The 21,833-nt window shown below is 31.9% G+C and overlaps 1 protein-coding gene across 1 annotated transcript; it reads left to right on the forward strand.

The window, feature by feature from the left end:
* Window positions 1–1,761: 1,761 nt before the first annotated feature.
* LOC108739481 lies at window positions 1,762–20,477 on the forward strand. The gene is made up of 3 exons (XM_018473392.2): window positions 1,762–2,298; window positions 9,118–9,319; window positions 18,530–20,477. Exons 1-3 carry the CDS (start codon window positions 2,202–2,204, stop codon window positions 19,416–19,418), a joined length of 1,188 nt encoding a protein of 395 aa, XP_018328894.1. The 5' UTR covers window positions 1,762–2,201; the 3' UTR covers window positions 19,419–20,477.
* Window positions 20,478–21,833: the final 1,356 nt, after the last annotated feature.

The following is a 21,833-nucleotide window of genomic DNA, read 5'->3' on the forward strand; positions in this document are numbered from 1 at the left end:
GGAGACTTCTTTCACCGCTTACAATTATTGCGAAGAAATCGACAGCAATTTTTATTTTATCGTAAAATGAACACGCCAAGTGCGAATTTTTGATCTAAAAATTTATATTTCTTTATTTTTCGAGATTCACCAAATGAGTTTTTAATATAATTGAGCACTACATTTTAAATAATTAATGCTTGGAATAGGGTATTCAGGACCTCGTCGTGCTTGTTCAAAGTGTTTACATGAAATGCACCATAAATACAAATTGTATTAATATCATAATTTTTTATCTGGCAAGGCGTCTAGTTCTGAGACAAACATAATAAGACAATGTATCAGTTATAATAATTACTGGAAAGTCAAATTATTCTTGGTATTTAAAGCGATAATAATTATTTTATTGTTAGCATTGGTCGTCAAGGGAATTCTCTAACAAACAACTATGTCACGAAGTGGTTTCATTGAATATTGTACTATTTTCAACATATTAGCTATAAAATTGGTTGTATAAATAGCACTCATTTTTGAAACAAAACAAAAATAGTAAAAATTAAGTAATTGTAAGCCAACTTTTCAAAAACAGATTAGCAGAAAAGCATATTTCTAAATTTCTATTAGTTTTTATTTCCCTTTTAACATCTTGTAAACGTCTTTATAGACAAAAAATGAAATATTCAGTATTTAAATCCATTTTATTACCAAAACGACCACTTTAAAAATGCTAAATAGTACTAGTTAGATTATGTTACGTTAGATTAATTAATTTACTTAATCAGACCAGTTGCATTTTAAAAGTGATCTCTTCGATATAAATACTGATTACTGTGATGACCATTTTTATATTTAAAGAGTGACCGCTAAATACAAGTAACCTTTGTAGATAAATTGGTAAAGACTTTTACTGTCACTAGGTGAACTGGGCTGTCCAACTTTAAAGGTCGTCGTTGGTTGGAGTTGCATTCTAAGGTTTCGCTAGCACGGGTGATGAAGTTCTTCAGAAGTCCTTCCATCTCCAATGCTGGACGTTAGGAGACAATTCCAATCGGCGACGGCTTTAGACCGGAATCAGTTCCAACCTTTATAAGTTCTTAAAAATGACAGTCAGTCACGCATCGTGCTTAATATGGTTCTTGGTTACCATTTTTGGGCACATTTTCAATATTCTCATATTTTGGCAAACCGTCAGGTTTACTAATTATTTCAATTTACTTGTTTCTACTAAGAAATATTGACATTAAGTCATTGGTAAAAATATCCTAAGCATACCAAGATATGTTTGTCTCTCAAAAATTGGATGATTAATTTTATAAATTTAATAATAAGAACCAGGCTCTATTTTTTGATAACCAGCCCGGGGATGTCAAAATTAATACTTAATAGTTCTCTAACATTATTAATTGCAATATTTAATTAATATTCTTTGGCGACGTACCTGATCACATCGAAATTAACTAAATCATCAACAAACTTAAATTTAACTATTTTTAACAGTCTTCATCAATAAGAATGTTTCGTAATAATTCTGTCGTTGTCCTTTTATGGAAAACGTTAATAATTTCATGTATATGTATAAATGAACAGAAATACAAATAATTTTGTGTAGGCATACAGAAACTCCTTTGATAAACAATATTAAATTTTCAAACTTCCGTTCGTAGGTATGTACATAGGTAGGTATACGAAAACACTTGTTTACGATTTCTATTTTCGTATTTAGTGGTATATAACATCAGCTAACACTAAAAGGCATCGCAGGTTCAACGAAAATATGAATTGGAGCGACCTAAGCGCTACAGTGTTGCTTGCCAAATTCCCGCTGACGCATTTGGCCATAAGAAGTGGGGAAAGGTGCGTGAAAATACATATGTTCATAGGTTAATTTTTAGAAATAAAAGGAAAGTGGTTATAACGTTGTCGTGTGTCCAGAATACGTTCACCCTGTACCATCCACTGACCGAAAAAAGTTAGCGTTCGTTTGTTCGTTCAGCACTTTCCTCCCAGTTCGTCTTGCATCTAGTCACTGGACAGTTATATATACATGTTCATCTATATAAACGTTTCTAGAATATCTGCTGCTTTATAAATAATACCGAAACTAAGGTTACCAGTTTGCGCGGTCTGTTTGAATAACAAAGTTCTTTTTAACGAGGTGCCGAAAGGGAAAGTTCGAAAGGCAAAATTTTTACTTGGTTTATGCATGTTGTGACGTGAAGACGATGGGAATGATAACCAGAGTCAGGGGACGGTTAAGAAGTTTACACACGCTACCAAAATTGCAGCCTGAAGAACGAGACGAGAAGATTGCCGAAACAGGTAAAAATGCATCCACACCAGCGCAACTTAATTACTTTAGTGCCTGTCTACCAAAACTTAACTTTATTTAGAAAATTAGTTTGAATGGTGTCTTGAAACTAGAAGGAAATTCGGTTGTGTTTAATAATAAACACGTTATATTGGGGGAAATCAAGACTAAATACGATTTTAGTACCTACAGGAATTATATTTATCAAATAATTAAATAACTAAAGCTTATTCATTACCTGGTATAAATTTGTTTTCAAAAAAGTACAAATAAAATAATTATTTTCACATATTGTTATCGAAAAATATTTTTTTACCATACGCCTAATGAAATAGCAAAGAAAGCCCAATAGTTCGTTCCTGTTAGATATTTCATTTACTCTTTGTTGCTTAAGGATTTCAACATCCTTTGTGTAATTTCCTCGCCTTCGACTGGGATGGCATTTCGCACTCGGGAAGGAATGCCATACACTCATCTCTTGATGCCTAACATATTCTTATTACATTTTAATAGATTCGTTGTTATTGTAAAATTATTTTTACGAAAATTCGCAGAAACTTTTTACGAATTGCAAAATAAAAATTGCATTCATTTTGGTATTTTTTTGTCGTTTTTTAAAAAGAACTCAACAGTAATAACTATAAAGATTTTTCATGATTCTAATACTATTAATATGGTTGTTAAAAGTTAGTGTTTGTTAAATCGTCCTCGAGTATTTAACATCTCGTATAAGAAAAAAAAAGGGATAAATTATACCTTGTAATGGATGGAACAATTAAAGTATTCGTTAAAAATATCTTATATGTATATATACTGATAAAGTTTGAGATATCGATGAGTTACCAATAAAAGAAATGAAAATTGTAAAAAACAAAGCACTTTCACTGGAGCTTCGGGAATCAATGTAATCAATCAGCTATTTTAAACAAATGAACTTTAATGGCAATGAAGAGTAGAAATAGAAATGGTTGTTTTCAGAATAGCAAAAACAACGGTGGCTTTTTCAAAATAATGAAATGTTATGTTTATCTCACGAGTTTAATTTTTCGAGATCAACAACAAACAAATTTCTTCAGATAAACAAGATAAATCAAATATATATACAATATCTTCCACTCGCTCTGTAAATATATTAATAAAAATATACCTTCGTGCTATTCTGGCAGAACTAGGTTCCTTTTTATTAGAGATTTTAGTAAATTAGTTTTGATTTTTTCTTAAATTTATTACTTGGGTTTCTTGTACTATTGTTCTGATGTTCTGACAGTTTCAATTTTACAAAAAAAAATGTACATATTTTAACTATACTATTATAGTTTTATAATCCCTTCTTTGTTGACGAGGAAAATGTATAAATATCTGTATTTTATTTCATTGTTTCACTAGACCTGGACTAAGATGACTGTTTTAGTCAATTAAATGATAAAGGAGGAATGTGCGTAGAATTTTGTTCCCAACAAATTCTTATTAGTTCAGAAGTTATCGAAAAAAATTGAAAAACGACAATTTCGAAATTGTGTTTAGCATTTTTATTTTTGGAATTATCAAGCATTTGTTACAACACTTTTTTCTTAATTTTGTTTTTGTTTTCCAATAGTGTGGTTAGTATTTCACTTCGTCTGGTTGCAGAAGCACACGCGAACTTCAGTTATTCATGGGCACAATACACTGGATTTTTTCACATTTAAATTCAACTTTTTTTTTCAGTAATCTAATGTAATGTTAAGAAAATTATTAGTTAAAACTTATATAAAGCGAATTTGAAACAGCTCGGAACACACCCGAGCATAACCGAAGAGAAAGAAATAATAATTTATTAATTTAATACATAAAAACCTACAATCTCACACAACCAAATTAACTACGTCTTCGCTGCTCTTCAGTTAAATTCGTTCATGTTCTGGGAAAAATTTCTCTAGGCGGTCAATACAGTTCTCGATTGTTTAACAAGAAACAACAGATAAACTTCAAAGGTGCTTTAAATTTCGACAATATACATAGGTAATTATCAACTATGTTTGTATGTAACAAAAACCGCATGTTAATTAGAGTTTTGGATGAGCATCCAATAAAAATAAACGATTATCCGATAAAATTATTCGTACAATTGTTTACATAGATGAGTATAACAAATCGATAAAATGTTATGGTACACATGCTTCGTACCCACACGAACTAATTTCGTTCGAAAGATATCCGTTTAGTAAAAACAACGAACGAATATCGTCGACAACAAAAAGTTATTTTAAACTTTATGTCGATTGAAGTTTCGAGTTTGTGCCGGAGAATGGGAGAGTATGCACACGTAATTTTGTATACGTGCCTTCAACTCTGTTTTATTTTAAAACAAAGGAGATGATGATAAAAAGAAAACAATCGGTTTCCAACCAAACAATTATCAAAGGGCGACGTCATCTCTTGAAAAATTAAACAATTGCAAGGAAATGAACTGGTTTTAAATGTCTATATTCGGGTATATACTTGGTTGCCTATACATATATTGTGATGACACGTCATAACTATTGATTTTTTTAATGTTTAACGTTTACAGCAGATATAGATTGCAAAATTACTAATAATGTCACCAAATTGATTGTTGTGTGAACATGAAAACAAATAATATAACAGATTCTCATTTAAACGTTACAAAATTTTAAGATCACGCACGCGATAGATTCAGTCCTAAAATTGCTTGTTAGAAAACATAAACAACTTTTGTTTACTCGCGCAGGCTAATTTTAAATGGGACGAATAATAACATATTTTAGAGTAGCTGTACATATAATAAAAAACAAATAGCAAGAAATTGCAAAATTAACCAATCGATTTTCGCACAAATATACCGTTAAATTTTATGACTTACATATTTACATAATTTTTACGATGTATGAAATCGAACGAAATCTTATTTCGGAGCTGTTACTGGTCTCGATAAGGTTTTTAGAGCTTATTTCACCCTACTTTTTTAAGCTTAAAATGGGTTGAATTTAGATAGAAATTCAGGTTTGAAATTTTATTTTCCTTTTAACTCCAGTACACTTTCTGCTCAACGTTAGCCAATGAGTCAATCAAGATTCTCAATAAAATCTTTCATTAAAGGGATAGATTGTCAAAGAAATACAAAACATCGTTCATGTTTTATTAAGAGATATATTTCAGGTTTTTTCCCTGTACTAACATTGAACTCTCCTTGTAATCCTTTACCATAGATGTAGGCTGAGTCTTGAAAAATCATTCTTCCTTACGATTAATTAACCTTTATAAAAATAACCAAACTTTAATGTTTATTTTTGTATTTGTATTATATATCGTCATAAGATCGACAGTCTTAACAGGGTGGACACGCACCAAATTCTTTTGTATCTTAAGCTAATCTTTGCATTTTCCTAAAACTAGTACATCCCACACCTATAACCATGTATTTGTGAACAGTAATCTAATCTAGGTCTACCTCTACCCCTGCTAACTCCTGCTTCTGCTTCTAATATGTCTGTAACTACTACTTCATGCCTGAGAAGGTGTCCTAACAACCTGTCTCGCTTATTTCCTATTGACTTCCATTTATAATCTTTTATATCCACGCCAACCGCTGCGCCCATCGTCCACGTTTCGCACCTGTACAGCGCCAGACATGCACCTTTAACAGTCTTTTTCGAATTTCTAAATTAACCGTCTGTGAGCATAGCAGTAGCTTTGTTTGTTGAAGGAGACCCGATCCTGCGCTAGCCTCTTGTTTTATATCTCTACTGCTCTTTCCATCCTGAGCTAAGTTTTCGTCTCCTATCTTTATATTCACCTTTTCTTCCCTTGCATACCAGAATTTTTGTTTTACTTTTGTTATATACGCCCTGTATATCTATCCCTAAAGTTGTCCTGTCTTTAATAATGTTTATCGCTTCTTCGATATATACGAGGGTGGATTGATAAGTTTCCGGCCTAACCAAGAGATGACGCCACTAGGCCTACCTTGAGGTGACATTCTATAGTACCATCCTTGGATAGCTTGTAGCTATAGTTTCAGCCCGATCTCCTTGCTAGTGTAGGTTTGACAGCACGCTGAACAAGACGCCTCTGTGGTTTTCGTAAAAATGGAAAAGCAGGAAAATCGTGCTGTCATCAAATACTTTTATTTGAAGGGGTTAACGCCGAAGGAAATTAAAAAAGAGATGGACTCAACACTGGGGACATCCTCCCCGTCATATTCAACCGTTAAGCAGTGGGTTTCCGAGTTTAAAAAGGGTCGTGTGAGCACCTCTGATGGGCCTCGCTCAGGACGCCCCGTTGAGGTCACAACTCCAGATATGATCGAAAAAATTCATCAAATAGTGCTGGGAGACCGCAGATTGAAAGTGCGTGAGATAGCTGAGACCTGTAAGATGTCATATGAACGTGTGCAACATATTTTGCACCAACATTTGCATATGGAAAAGCTCTGTGCAAGATGGGTGCCGCGTTTGCTAACAGTCGACCAAAAATTGATTCGAAAAAACATTTCTACCGCAAATTTGTCATTGTATAAGCGTAATCCAAGCGAATTTTTGCGTCGATTCGTAACCGTTGACGAAACGTGGGTCCACCACTACACTCCTGAAACCAAAGAACAGTCTAAACAGTGGATTGGACCAGGGGAACCAACTCCAAAGAAGGCAAAAACAATTTTTTCGGCGAACAAGGTTATGGCTACTGTTTTTTGGGATGCAAGAGGTATTATATACATTGATTACCTTGCAAAGGGTAATACTATCACTGGTCAATACTACGCAGACTTATTGCAACGTTTGAGCCACGAGGTGAAAATTAAACGACCTCATCTGGCGAAGAAAAAAATCTTGTTTCATCACGATAACGCACCAGCGCACACGTCAATCGTTGCGACGGCTAAAATCAACGATCTAAAGTTTGAATTGATGCCGCACCCTCCTTACTCTCCAGACCTAGCCCCGAGTGACTATTTTCTGTTCCCTAATCTCAAAAAATGGCTTGGCGGTAAGAGATTTGCGGACAATGAAGAAGTAATCGAAGCTGTAAATGGTTATTTTGAGGAGCTTGACGAATCAGTCTATAGAGATGGCATTAATAGACTGGAACACCGCTATGAGAAATGTATCAGCCTTGGAGGAGATTATGTTGAGAAATAAAAAAAAAAAATTTTTAAAAACCTTGTTTTTCTTGGTCAGGCCGGAAACTTATCAATCCACCCTCGTAGATTAAAAAATAGTAGTGACAGTGTGCATCCTTCTCTGACTCCCTTATTAATATTTACTTCCCCGCGTTGCTGCTCAAGTTTTGTAATTCTCTGTTGTTCTTTATAGTAACTATATATTACTCTCCTACCTCTGTAGCTCATCCTTGTATTTTTAAGTGTAATCTACATCTTGTCCAATTTAACATTGTCAAAAGCTTTTTCTAAATTTATAAATCTTATGTACGCGCACATTCCTTTTTGTATTGTTTTCTCTGTTTTACTCGTTAAGAGTTTTGTGAAGTTAAGCTAATTGTTCTAAATTTCTCTCAGCTATTCGCGCCTCTCTTTTTTAATATGGCAACTACTACGTTTCCTTTATAGTCCTTTTAGACTTCCTCGTATTATACTAACTAGGCTGAATATATGATCTGCAACCTCTTGTCCTGCATATTTTAAAATTTTCGTCACAAATAATTCTTTAATGAAAAGAGTAAATAAGTTTGTATTCACTTTTCAAAAAATAAAAATAAAAATAAAAAACGACTCATATATTTAAACGAATATTGACTGCTTAAAGGTCTTTATACGTAATCGTGAAAATACCAACAAGTCATTTGTGTTTATTATCGATTGTTTTCAAATTCTATTGTTTTAAATATTTATATTTAGAAAGTGCGAGAGTTAAACGCGCATGTTTTTACGCCAAACTGTAATTTTGCAGATATATGTGTAAGTGTATGTAAGTTTTGGCTCCGAATGATCAATCACCTCGACCTTTCCTCGACCTGATAAAGTAAACTTATGTGCCCGCGAAATATTGGCACCTTATCAACAGTGGAGATACACCTCTAATTCAATAAAAACACCAAATAGCAGACACTTACACGTAAACAAAAAACGTTTTATAACTAAAGAGCCGAATTTACACTCAAGTGAGGACAATTGTTCTGTTTAAATAAAATTAAAAAAGACTCACGTATAAATAATTATTGAAAAATAAAATTTATTTTTAAAAACGTGACTAGAATTTACTTAAAAAAAAGTTGGACTTTTATGTTAATTAAGAACAAAACATTTCAAGTGTTTTATGATGTAAAAATTAATCAATTAGTATTTCTAAAACAATTGATTAATCTTTAGTTGAAAAGGGGAAGGACTTCCACTTATTGTTTTAAAATTTTCTTTTGTTACAGTATGTCTCCTTTCGGTGCTGTTTTTACTTCCGTATTGCTCGAAGGGTCACACACCACTTCTACTCAAACTTGGAGNCTAGGCTGATATACCGCAATATAAAACTGATTAATATAGAACTTTTCAAAAATAACACAATATTGAAAATTCGTCATTGACAAAAAAAAATTAATATACGGAGAAAATGAAAAAGGAATGTTTACCTAAATATTAAAGAGATATTTACAATTTACCCCACTAGCCCATTGCTTCGTAAGCGAAAATAATAAAAATTACTATTTGGACCCGAATTCTTAAAAAAAAGTTGGACTTTTATGTTAATTAAGAACAAAACATTTCAAGTGTTTTATGATGTAAAAATTAATCAATTAGTATTTCTAAAACAATTGATTAATCTTTAGTTGAAAAGGGGAAGGACTTCCACTTATTGTTTTAAAATTTTCTTTTGTTACAGTATGTCTCCTTTCGGTGCTGTTTTTACTTCCGTATTGCTCGAAGGGTCACACACCACTTCTACTCAAACTTGGAGGAGTTTGGCTAGTTACTTATTCCTGTCTAGTCCTGCCGGTACTTATAAGTGCCAATTATAAATATCCCGTGAGATGGTTAAGGATGCTGCTGGTAAACATACCAGGTATGTTTTCTAATTTCTTTTAGTTAAATAGTTGCTTTAAATTGCATTATTTGTAAGGCTTTGAGTCACTGTTCATTATATATTTCGTCGTATAGTCTGGTGTCTTGTGGAAATTTCAATGCCTTTTTATAAAGGTGCAGGTATCCCAGCTTTTCACTTATCGGCATTGCGAGACAATGTTTTCTAGTTTGAGTTTTCACAATCAGGATGATCTACAGATTGAAAAGTATTGGTACTGCATTTTGTAAATAATCCATTTTTGATTATATCTACGTGCATTAGACAAGCATGGCCAATCCAGGATGTTTGTATAGTTGCTTCCTTCTTGCGGTCGAGATTGGGGTATGAAAATTTGTCAAAGACATCTTTTCTTATTTGCTGCAGTTTTCTGGGGGAATTCTCTAATAATTTATTGTTACATATTGTAATGATAATAATGTTCCTTCATAAGTAATTTTCTCTCGGGTTTGGTTGGTGGAAACTTTTCAGTTTCTAGAGCATGCTGCTAACTTCATAAAGTCTAATTTTCGTTAGCTAAGTGCGCGAAAGTTCTGTTACATACTAAAGTTTAATAACTTCAGAAACTAAAACTATAACTACTTATAAAGAACAACTCCAGAGCTGTCAGAAATTACTTAACATAGATGAGAGTGTTGTCTGTTTGTCATTTTTTTCCTGTCTAGGTACAAATATATCATGCGGACGAATGCAATAAACACAAGCAAATTGTAGACAATATTTATGATTACTTTAAAATTGAATGTAGTGTGTGAATCAATTAAATTTTCTGCACTAATAATCTAATAATCAGCGATAAAATGTCATGTTTATGTAGTATCTGCTAAATAGTTATGGGTAAACAAAAATATGCTATTTCTCTGCACCATATTAAAAGCGTTTGAAAACATGTTTATTCAATTCATATAGCGCATAGCAGGTATTTAATAACGATTCTACTTTAGATTATTATGAAAACATGTATGCCTTTTGCTGTACATTATCTCAGAAATTTTGCGAACTTGTGAGGAAAAGCGTACAAAGTATGAACGTTGTTTTTTACCTCGTATTTTTTTCTTGTTTTTGGAACTAAGCCAGATATATCTGTTCGATATACGTATCAAAAATTACGAATTTTATAAACAAGAACTTCAAAATAGCAACTAATGTTAAACAGACTCTTGGAAATTTAAATTAGGATATGTTGAACTTACTGGGTAACAGTAAACTCAATGCAAGATTGAAAACATATTAAAACAATTTTAACTGTATGAAATAAGCACCTATATTGCACATCAACAATCCGATTTTTAACACGTAAAATAAAACTAGTAAGTATGCCCGTGCAAATAAATCGCTCAATGATTTTTTCTTTAAATTCTTCAACAGATTACCAGCTTATTAAATTTACGTTTTTTTATCACTGTTCTACGACTTTTGTTGTTTACGAATTACGACATATCTTTTTTAGAACATAAAGGCTAGTTAAAAACATATTAGAAACAGAAAGAGGAGCTAAGAGGAGTAGAGGTAGACCTAGATTATATTACTGATTAGTTCAGGATAGGAGAGTGAAGGTGCGTGTCCAACCAGTCTTAGGACTGACGACCTATGACGATCAACTCCATCTCAGACTTACGGCTATCGAGTACTATAATTATCAGCGAACTATAATGATACCAAATTTATATGAATTAATTGCTTCGATTTTGCTAAAAAGTGGTACATACATACACTTCATTTCGAATGGTAATAGATATCCGATGCCTATATACATATGTGCAAGGCGCCAATACTTTTTGGCTATAAACGTTTTATATTAATTATTACGCGTACACGCCCTCTGGACTAGTATTAATTCAGATTTAATCGACAATAAATGCTTAGCAATATGTGATAAACGATATAATTCATAAATCAGAAGTGACCACACTACTTCAAACTAAACATAACTGTAATATCTTGGACGAGAATATTTGGAGATCTTTAAAAAAATTTTTTTTTTCTAGTTTTCTTGGTGTATTAGACAATAAATATGCCCAATATTTAAATATTTCTAGACAACATTCGCAGACAACATATTAACGGTTACTTTTCTGTAATAAACACTTTTTTACTTGCCTATAAACAGTTCTACTAGAATTTTCATTTTTCATTTACATATTATTATTATTATTTAGATAGCAAATTTTTGTGAAACTCTGCTTGATCCTCTTTTATTTTAATACTTTACAAAAATGATTAAACGGTTGAATATTTTACAAAATTGAGGTAACTTTATTGTAAGTATATATTTACGTATGTAGGTTTTTCTAATAGAAAGTTTTTTCTGAAAGTTAATCTTAAAATTAGAACACAATTTATTGTCTTCTTGGGGTAGATACGCTTCTGTAGAAATCTTTTGACAAGTCTGAGATGTACATTTCACTTGTATATGTTCTTCATAATAGTACAGTGAAAATGTATATTGCACAATACAGTAATCTAAGTAAAAGGACCCAATGGGGATGTACATTAGATACAATTATTCTAATAAAGTTGATCAGAAATCGTAAAAAACTTACCAAAGGTCTTTGTCGTGATGCAACACTGCGAGAAAAACTATCAAGACTAACAGCAAAACTGAGATCGAGGGGTGTAGCACAAATTCTTATATACCTAGTTTAATGCCTTAAAAGTCAGTTCTCATTAAGAAAATACCCTTTTACTAGAAAAGCAATTAACGTGATTTTAATTATTTCACAAGTTTTTGACGCCTTAAGGGATTTACATATTTTTATTAAGCTCTTTATTTAGCTTGCTTATTGTTTATCACAGATTTCTTAAAGATAGTCTCCTTAAGAATGACATCGATCATAAATTGGAAGGATAATTTATTCGAAAGTTACATATAAATAACTTCTTCTTTACTTGGAAAAGACAAATTAACATACTTAGTGGAGTTGTTATCTGCTAAAAAAGTAATCAATTTTGTATATCTATTGCCAAATTTCTTAGAAATCCGTTTTGACATTGTAAAGATAATTGTTATGTTATTAAAAAGATTGTTAAAACCGGACCAAATTTACCTATTGAATTTAATTAAAATCATCAGCATTTGAAGTCCGTAGCAATATCATAAACAAAAACAATAAACTACCTAACGAAATAAAACTTTAGCCAAATTTTAATTTATTAACAAATATTATTTTATTATGAATACCTGTCTTCATTATGGTTTGGATTTTTTTATTTTGCAATCTGGAAGCATTAATTTTTCTTTGATTTTTCTGAGAAATTGCTATCAATGATGTTAATGAGTGATTTTAACCAAGCCATTTACAAAGATGTGATTTATTTGAAATATTTGCATTTAAAATGCAAATATAAAATAAAAAAAACCNTACTTTTCCAATTTTCTATTTGTAAAATGCAAAATAATATTTTTGTCGTCAAAAGTTTTGCTAGTATCACCTATCAAACATTATATAAAATGATGAATGAAAGTTGCCCACATTGGCCACTAAAGGTATTAGAAGGTTAAAAAGAGGACAAAGAGACATTCCATGAATGTCTTCTAATTATTTAACTGAAGAGAGCCCAAAAAATTCTAAACTCCTTGGAAATGGATAATCTAAAATATTGGATCGATGTTGTTTTTCGGGTTCAATGTCATGGTCTACGGAATTTTGAAGTTCCACATTGATATCAGCACCTGTCAAATCACCACTTATCGTACCTTTAGCAAGGAACTTCGAAATTGTACGAATTAACACAAAACAGCCCACAAAACAATATCCATTGATATACGCCAGCTGTGTAAAACTGAAAACTACAAGATATTGCACTGTGATAATAAATTCGTATAATCTAAAATTGTTAGAAAACGAGTCGAAAAACTTCACTTATTAGATGAACCCAAAGCTAAAGAAACTATGGATTGCATTTCTTTCTTTTATTACAACGTATAAAAGATCACAAACAAAATGGTGTTGTAAATATTTTGATATAAAATGTTTGATGTTGATTTTACATCAATAAAATTATTTGCAACCCTATTTTGACTCTGATCTTTCACGCTAAACAAATTATTTTGACGTCAGTGTCTTTTTTCCAATTAAAACGGGTGACAAAGGCAAGTAAGAAAGCATATAGAAGAATTATTTGTTGCTGAACTAAAGAAACTGTAACATAAAGATAGAAAAATTATATTTCAATCCCTTCACACTGAAAAATATGAATCATACTTAATCTTCGGAGCTGGTGATATAGTGTAAACATCAGTATTAGTCTAGAAAAACTCCAATATTTAAAAAATTAGCAAATGCCTGCTAGGTTTTCTTAAAAAATATATTATACTTAAGTAAATGTAGAAAATTGAGTAAGTGCCTACTACAAAAAATTATTTATTTGAAAAAAGTATTTTGAAAATGCGTATTTTGCATTTAGCATTTAAAATGCAAAAGGGAAATCTATTTCGTATTTTACATTTGAAATAAAACAAAAAAGTATTTGCATTTTGTATTGAAATACATTTCAAAAAGCATTTTGCACATCTTTAGCCATTTATTTTTAACTAATTAGAAACAATACGAAAAAGGCCTATTTTGACTAGCTTGTAGTTACATCATTGTTTGGGTTTGCAGCAGCTCTAAAAATGTTCATAATCACAGGGTTATTCAGTTTCAATCCATAAACAATACAAAAGCGTAAACAATTTGAAACTTAATTACGATACTAATATAAATGTTGCAAATGGCCTCATTAAAATTTATTAATAATAAAAGGAATTAGTTGAATGATAACGTGCAACACAGATTCATATATAATACCACCACCAATTTTTATCGTTGATAGTCAAATTTATACCAGAAGCATTACGAAATGAAGAACGATAAGCAAAAAATGACACGATTCAATCTTTACATCAGTATAATAGGAAATAGACGTTTTCTATTAAAAATTGCTTCACATAAAGCAACTCCCTTTCATAAATACAAAATAAGTAGAGGTTTATATAAGTCAAAAACTAATTGTACCTTATTGTAAGTAAAATAACCCACAACGGCAACAGTACAATAAAAATTAAAAAGGGTAATAGCTAGGGTTGCTACCCGTACTTTATTATAAAGTATTGTACTCTATTTCGACTGTGCGTACGTTATACTTTACAATGCACATAAAGTACGCAAAAATACTTTATTTAAGGCCTTAAGTAAACATCGTAATTTTTTAAGCGATTATTGTAAATTCAGAGTATTTTTGCATTAATAATATTGCACAGAAAAATGGCAAGCCATATTTACGGAACAACCTGGTTTCCCAAATCTGTTCAAAGTAGTGTGTCACTTTTGCTGTCCGTTCCGGCCACTTCAGCATTTACAGAAAGAGTATTCTCTGGTATGAACACAAAGTGGCGGGACGACAGGAATAAAGCTTCATTAAAACTAATTAAAAATGAACTTTTAGTTTACTTAAATCTTTGTTTGCCATGTTTAGAGGCTAATGTATTTAAGAGCAATAGCAATTTGTTACTGGCTGCTAGGTATAACAAAAAATATGTTTTTAAAAACAAAAAATAAAATACTTTATTTTTATGCTGAGTACTTTCTTTTTTTGAACCATTTAGTCGAGAAATACTTTATGTAAAGCCCGAAAAGGTGGCAACCCTAGTAATAGCCGACAAAAACGAGTGTTACAACCAATACTAAAAACACCAAAATACAAAATTAATACAAACAAAAATTCTTCATAATCTGAACAAATTGAATCTATCTATAAAACATCAGTGGTAAATTTATATAGGTAAATAAGTAGTTTTCCACATTTCTTCAAATTCAAAAGAATAAGACAAATTGAAAGTGATCATCAGAGCTGAAGCGAAACGTAGATATAGGTTTTATTCTAATAAATCTTTTTATTCCCCTAATCAGCCCTGATTACTTTCATTATTAACTCAGGGGAAAAAATGAAACATATTATCCGAACTTTAACAACTTTGTATTAATTCCGATATTCCATGGACGAATCTCGAATTTATAACGTCACGTGTGCAAGAAAATTTAAATTTTCTAAATTGTTATCCACTTCATACACGCACATTAATTTTAATTTTAGTATGTTCAAGTGCATGGCAACATGTAATAAATCAAATCGTTTTAGTAATACAACTAATTTATTAAATTATCCAGAGTCTAGAATAGTACTTTAAAAAATTAATTTTGCTCTCGAAAGAGATAACTTNGATTTGTTCCAGCGACCAGGATACAAACTCTCCGATCCGAAGCGGATCTCGCACACTCGATACGATTTCCTTACACGGTCCACTGGTTTCAGCACGGCCAACCCGTTCAATCCATAGTTGATAAAGCTGTTATCAAATAAAAGTAAAGAATATTATCGCAATAAAAAGTTACAACTTAATACATAAGTAACAGACGAAACGTCAGAAAGGTACTTAAACATTAATTACATTAATTCTTAATAAGCACAATTGCTAATCGTGCAACTCCATATGAAACATACGTACGAAATGGCTGAGGTAACCATCATTGCCAAAGTAACGTGTAATTTACTAAGAAACTATAGGTACATTCATAATTCAGTTCCTCACCAGTTAGTCTTTAGAAAAAATATGCATGGGAACATGGGTGTTGCTATTGGAGCAACCCTCAACAACAATAGTAGAACACTATTGTAACAATGTTGTGCGAAAAAGCTGCTGTAATAAAAATGATTAAAATTAACCACAGTAGGAAATTATACGGAGGAAATGCAGAAATAAATTTACTGGGTATTTTACCTGATATTACAAATTAAATTCTAATAATTAAGAAACTTGAAATAATTTTTAAAAAAACCTGTCAAAATTGAGATTATTACAAGTTACCTAATAAATTCTACTATTTCTACGACAAATTCATTTACATTCGAAAATTGCAATTTTTGCATTGTCATAAAAATTTAGTTTTCTCCGTGTCGAAGCTACTGATGTTTTATTTGCAATTGCATTGTTTTTCTACATACGCAAAAGCAAAGCTGTCGATTTCGAAATCGACTAATAATAAAATTGTTTATGTACAACACTACATGATGAACAAGTAATTTTAGTAATGATCTTGTAAATTTAGAACTTTTTCTAAGTCTTATGTACGAGGGGTGATCCAAAAAGTAGCAATTACTCATGTAGAAAACAACTCTTGTCTTAAAATTAATTTTATTTTTTAAAGTACATCTCCCTGATATTTACATTTTGGAAGGAATTTATATAAGTCATTTATTAGCAATTAACCAACGCTTCGTCCGTTGATTGGAGGATTCCTCAAAGTATAGCAAGTTACTTGGTATTGCAACAAATTGAAAAATGTCAGATTTCTCTACCTGACGGAAGGAATTGGAATTCACTTGACGTTCTTATAGTGTGAGGAGGTTCCAGCGGGCGAAACGTTGGTGAATTTTCGATAAAATTGCTTCTTTACCTGAATTAGTTCGGAGTTATAGTCTTTTCAACTTAAATACATTTCATCCATTTTTTTCTAAACCTTGAATAAATTTAGAAAAAAAATCTCCAAAAAATGCCTCACAGCGGCAATGTCATCTGGCTATCTACCACGTGGATGGGCATTCTTCACAATGTTCATCTTTCGTGGATATTCTACTCACCTTAAACTCCTTGAACCGGCGTACAATTGTAAAATATAGATGAGCAAAGTATTCCAGCGTTTTTGGCTTGTATATCTTTGATACACACGTTTTCTATTTATAGAACAGTTTCTCTTCATTTTTACTGTTACTAGGTATTTAAGTCAATGTAATCCAGAAATGGATATCCATTCGCTACTAAACTAGCGAGTGCAAATAAGAGTATTGCAAATACCCCATATCATAACTTTCGGATCACCCCTTGTAAGTACTCCTAGTGCTGAATTGAAATATGAACTGTAGATAAAACACTGTACTCATTGTTTATTAGGTAAATGATGAACCGCAATTAATATTAATCTATAGGAAATTAAAAATATTGCGGAATATTTGTTTTTAAATTATGGCGGAGGCGCCGGGAATATTTGACGTGATTAATTATACATTAAAATGTACATTTAGCCGAACAAAACAAATATTTTATTACTTTCTGCTAGGTTATTGTTATAATTGTGTGCCTTTTGTTGCTCTGTCGAGTTGTAAAGATGAGGTTATCGTTCCACTTCATTCTCTGATAATTTTATAATTACATTTGCAACGTGCTGGTTATATTTGTATACGAAAGCTTTCATCAAAATAAATAAAATACAGACAAAAGATTTCCAGGAAAAATTATTTTTATGACAATGTAATACAATGTAAATCAAATGTCTCTTTAACTGATAATATATTATAAAGAACGAACACATTTTGATACTGCATTAGGTTTCTAAAATTTAGCTTCAGCCCATTCTTTTTCACACCAATAATATATAGTACGGACTATAATATGAAAGGGCGAAGAAAAGTTTTAATAATATCAGTTTACATCAGCCTTTCACTTGTGGTTAAAATCTTCTTGAGGATGGATAGGTAATTACTGAATATCGCATAGTTGATGGGAGTTATATGTAAGAAATATTTCATTGTTCATGAGTAACTGTTGTAAGATTGATTTTTATTTTTATCATTTTGTAATGGAATCGTTGGTCACAAATCATTAAATATGAATTGAAGTAGGGTACCTAGGTAGATAGATTTATTGGACACATGTTGGAAGTAAAGGATTAGTAAAGGTGTCCCATAACTTTTAGAAAATTAAAGTGAAATTTAGGTTACGAAGAAAAAAATTTTTGATGGTTTGTAAACGAAAATTTATTTGGGAGTGTTATTAGCGGGATATAAATTAAGATTCAAAAACATTTTTGTGATGACTTATTTCAATAAAAAGTATTATTTGACCATCGTCGTCATCATCACCACATTATATATTATTATATATTATTATATATGTACAGACTTGCTCAAAACGCACCTTCACTTCATCCTATCCAGAGCTAATGTTCTCGTTTTCCGATAAGCCTAACATGCCACATTGTATTCCTCTACGCTTTTCTTTACTGCTGTTTCTGCTACTAATCCTCTAGCTATCTCCACGCAGCTAATCATAACGATATAAAATGCTTATTCCAAGCCTGTCCTGGTTGTGTGTACGGCTACCTTACCCACTAACTACTTAATCGCTCTGAGGAAACCTCTTAACAAAAAGGCCAAAATTTGATGCAAATTGATACATTTTGTTCAATTCATACATTCATTTTCTCGCAACGAATTTCATTTCTCAGTTTTATTTTTCTCTTTGGTTGCAGCTAGTGTTTTTCATGATGTGCGACAGAGTCCTCCTCTGTAATTTCGGTGGTACAAACTGTCCTCAAAAAAAACTCACAGGTCTTTACACGTTGATGTTTTATAATGTCTTGGCCTACTGCGTTTCCTACATCAAGGAACTCATCGAAAAAGAAGATTGGTCACCGTACGTTAACATGACTCATCACAGTAATCTCAAACACGTTGCCATGTCCGCAACGAAAATCGTTTTGGAATGGACCAAGGCAGTAACGTTCATCATAACGGTCACCTTCATGTTGTTGGTGTTTGGTCTTGAACAGGGTCTCGAGCATTACCAGCCTACGGCCCTCTACACCATCGTAACATGGACGTATTACATGTGTACAGAAAAGGTGTTCGTTCAGTTCTTTCCATCCGTACTAGTGTTTCTGAGACTGAGTTGTTTAGAAGCTTTGGAGTTTTTGTACGCGCCAGTTCTTTTACGATATTATACCATAACGGTCGCGGCGCTCATGGGACTGATTCTTTTGTTTTATGGACAGTTCCGTTTCACTTTCATAGCCACCTATCTGACCGTTTATTTGAGGACTAAAGATTTGGTTGGCAATTCGTTGAAGCAGTTGAAGAACGAGCAAGCAGTACTGAATCAGTTCCGTTTGGCTTCTCTAGAGGAAATAGAGAATTGGGACGATGTTTGTGCCGTTTGTCTCAGTCCTTTGAACAGAGCCAGGGTAACACCTTGTCAGCATCTGTTCCACGCCGACTGTTTGAGACAATGTCTCAATTCATCGAAAAATTGTCCGATTTGTAAGAGGGAATATACTTTTATTGTGTAAGTGGTAAGGCGTTGTGCTTACACGGGACGATATGCGGACATGGTGAGGAATATTCGAAATTAAATCGTAAATAATTGTAAATCGTACCCTATTATGCTATATGCTATATGCTGTTCCCTATACGTCCTGTGCCTATTATTTATTGGAGACTGACAGAAAAGGCAAATTTTTAAAAGCAATAACGTATCTCAAACGGTAATTAAAAACAAAGAAAAAAGTAATGAGTAGCTTATAGCTTATACAGTAGTCTGCATTTAAAATAGTAAATTAGAATAAGATATATATGTACATACATTTTTGCATACACACGTAGAAGTAACAAGTAAATAAAATCATTTTAATCACTGCAACACCTTTAAGATTGTGATGTGTTTTTATTAAAAATTTAAAAATTGCTTTAATTTTTAAACTTCTATTTAAATTAATTTACGTACCGAGAGAGATCATATTGTTGCAAATACAATATGTAATACATGTTTAAATCTAGTGTAGTACGCTATTAAATTTGTTTTTTTATGTAAATCGTATATGTATAACCTTATTTAGCCTACGTATCTAAGATTAAATACTTTTTCTATAAAATTATTTTTTATGTAAATTTTCCTTTTTCCCTATTACTTATAACTAAAAATCGAAAACTAAAACGTTTAATCTAACATTTGGTTGACTTTCTTTGTCAATGTATTTTGCACTATTTTTCTATTACGTGTGTATTTTGAGGGTATCTATAAATAAAAATTAATATTGCGAAGATACGCCGTGCATAGTATTGCTTGCTAAATAAGTGTCTCTAAATATTCTAGATGTTACCTACGCCTACATGTTCATGTTGTTTTATTTGTACGTTTATTGTATTTCATTTTATTATGAAAACATTTTTTTATCAATCATTCAAATTATTTCGTATCATGTAATTTTAATTTTATTTATAGAAAATTGGTAATTTCCACGTTTAAAATAATGTGTGTATCTTAAAAGGTCTATTTCAGCTGAAATTTACAGTTTATAAACGATTTAATACATTTTAAATGAATTTGTAATAAAAATATTTAAAAAGTATCTACCACTTTTTTTTTAATGTGCACAATTTGTATTTTTAAAAATCGATGCACAGAATGTGTCAGAAAACAGTATCAGGCGGAAGGATGATGTTCTGCTTAACCTGACCTAACCTGATACAGGTAAAAATGAATAGTAAAGAAAGAAGGAGCAGTTCAAGGGCGGGGGCTAGAGACCAGAGTTGTTAACGTCGTTATATGATGAAATGATTAAAATTCATTTAAATTTTAAGAGAATGTTTGGAATAATTCTTACAAACTACCCTTCTGTTTTCTGCGACATTCTGCATGATTAAGTAACATGAAGTGAGTTAATTTTTTTGTGTGAACGCGTGTATCTTTATTTGAAGATGAGTATACATTATATGCCCTGCCCTGCATCCTTCGCATACGTCCAGCAACATTTTCTTACTTGTTTCTACAGATTGTCCAGCAAGTGACAGGCAATTGCAGTTAATTTTTGTGCTACTGAAACGGCCCAACCTTTTGGCGTCTCTACCGTGCAGTATTTTGCAATCAATTTTGGAACTGAGTAGAGGAGGCAAGTGGAAATTAATTTGGAAGTCACTGATACAACAGTAGATTGTCTCTAGTGGTATTCCTCCGGGACTGGGCTTGCTTATTACACTTAGATACTTTAGAAAACCTTACTCTGCAGTTAATTGAGGTAAAAATATAAAAATAATTAATACCAATTGCTCTTTATTATTCTGTTATTGTATTTCTTCCAAATGGATTGCATTGATTTTGTCGTGTGTTTCATCCCTCCATTAATTAATGTAATTAATTTGCTTTTTTGTCAGTTTCTGCAGATAGTTCAACACAAAGAGTGAATTAAAGTTCGTATTGAAACAACCAACGTCTGCAGAGTTTTTTGTCTGTCTGAACTATATTCTCGTTTTGCTGCTTTCGTCTTCCCCTTGCAGAATTGTGCAATGTAGTTTCAACCGATGAGTGAGAACAACTGAAGATTTATTGGAATTCCACTAAAACAACAAATTTCCTGTTGTGGTATTCTTCCTGGATTTGGTTTGCTTTTCACATCTGCAAACTTTAGAACGTTACAGTCTACAGTTAATTAAGGTGAGAATAGTTGATATAATTAATTTTAATTGCTCATTATTTATCCGTTACTTTTTTTTTTTAGGTTTAGAACCTACCGCGCGCGCCCCTTTTTAACCTTGCGCCCCCAGGCATATGCCCACTTTGCCTTATGGATAATCCGCCACTGCTTACCACCCTATCTGTTTCAGATCGACGGTGGAGAAGACAAAGCAGATCCATTAGTTGAAATAGTCCTTTATCTTGCTCTATCTAATAGAATTACTTGTTTAAATTCATTTTATTCAAATTAATT

This window comes from Agrilus planipennis, unplaced genomic scaffold (assembly GCF_000699045.2).
Source record: "Agrilus planipennis isolate EAB-ADULT unplaced genomic scaffold, Apla_2.0 scaffold34, whole genome shotgun sequence".
NCBI lineage: Eukaryota > Metazoa > Arthropoda > Insecta > Coleoptera > Buprestidae > Agrilus > Agrilus planipennis.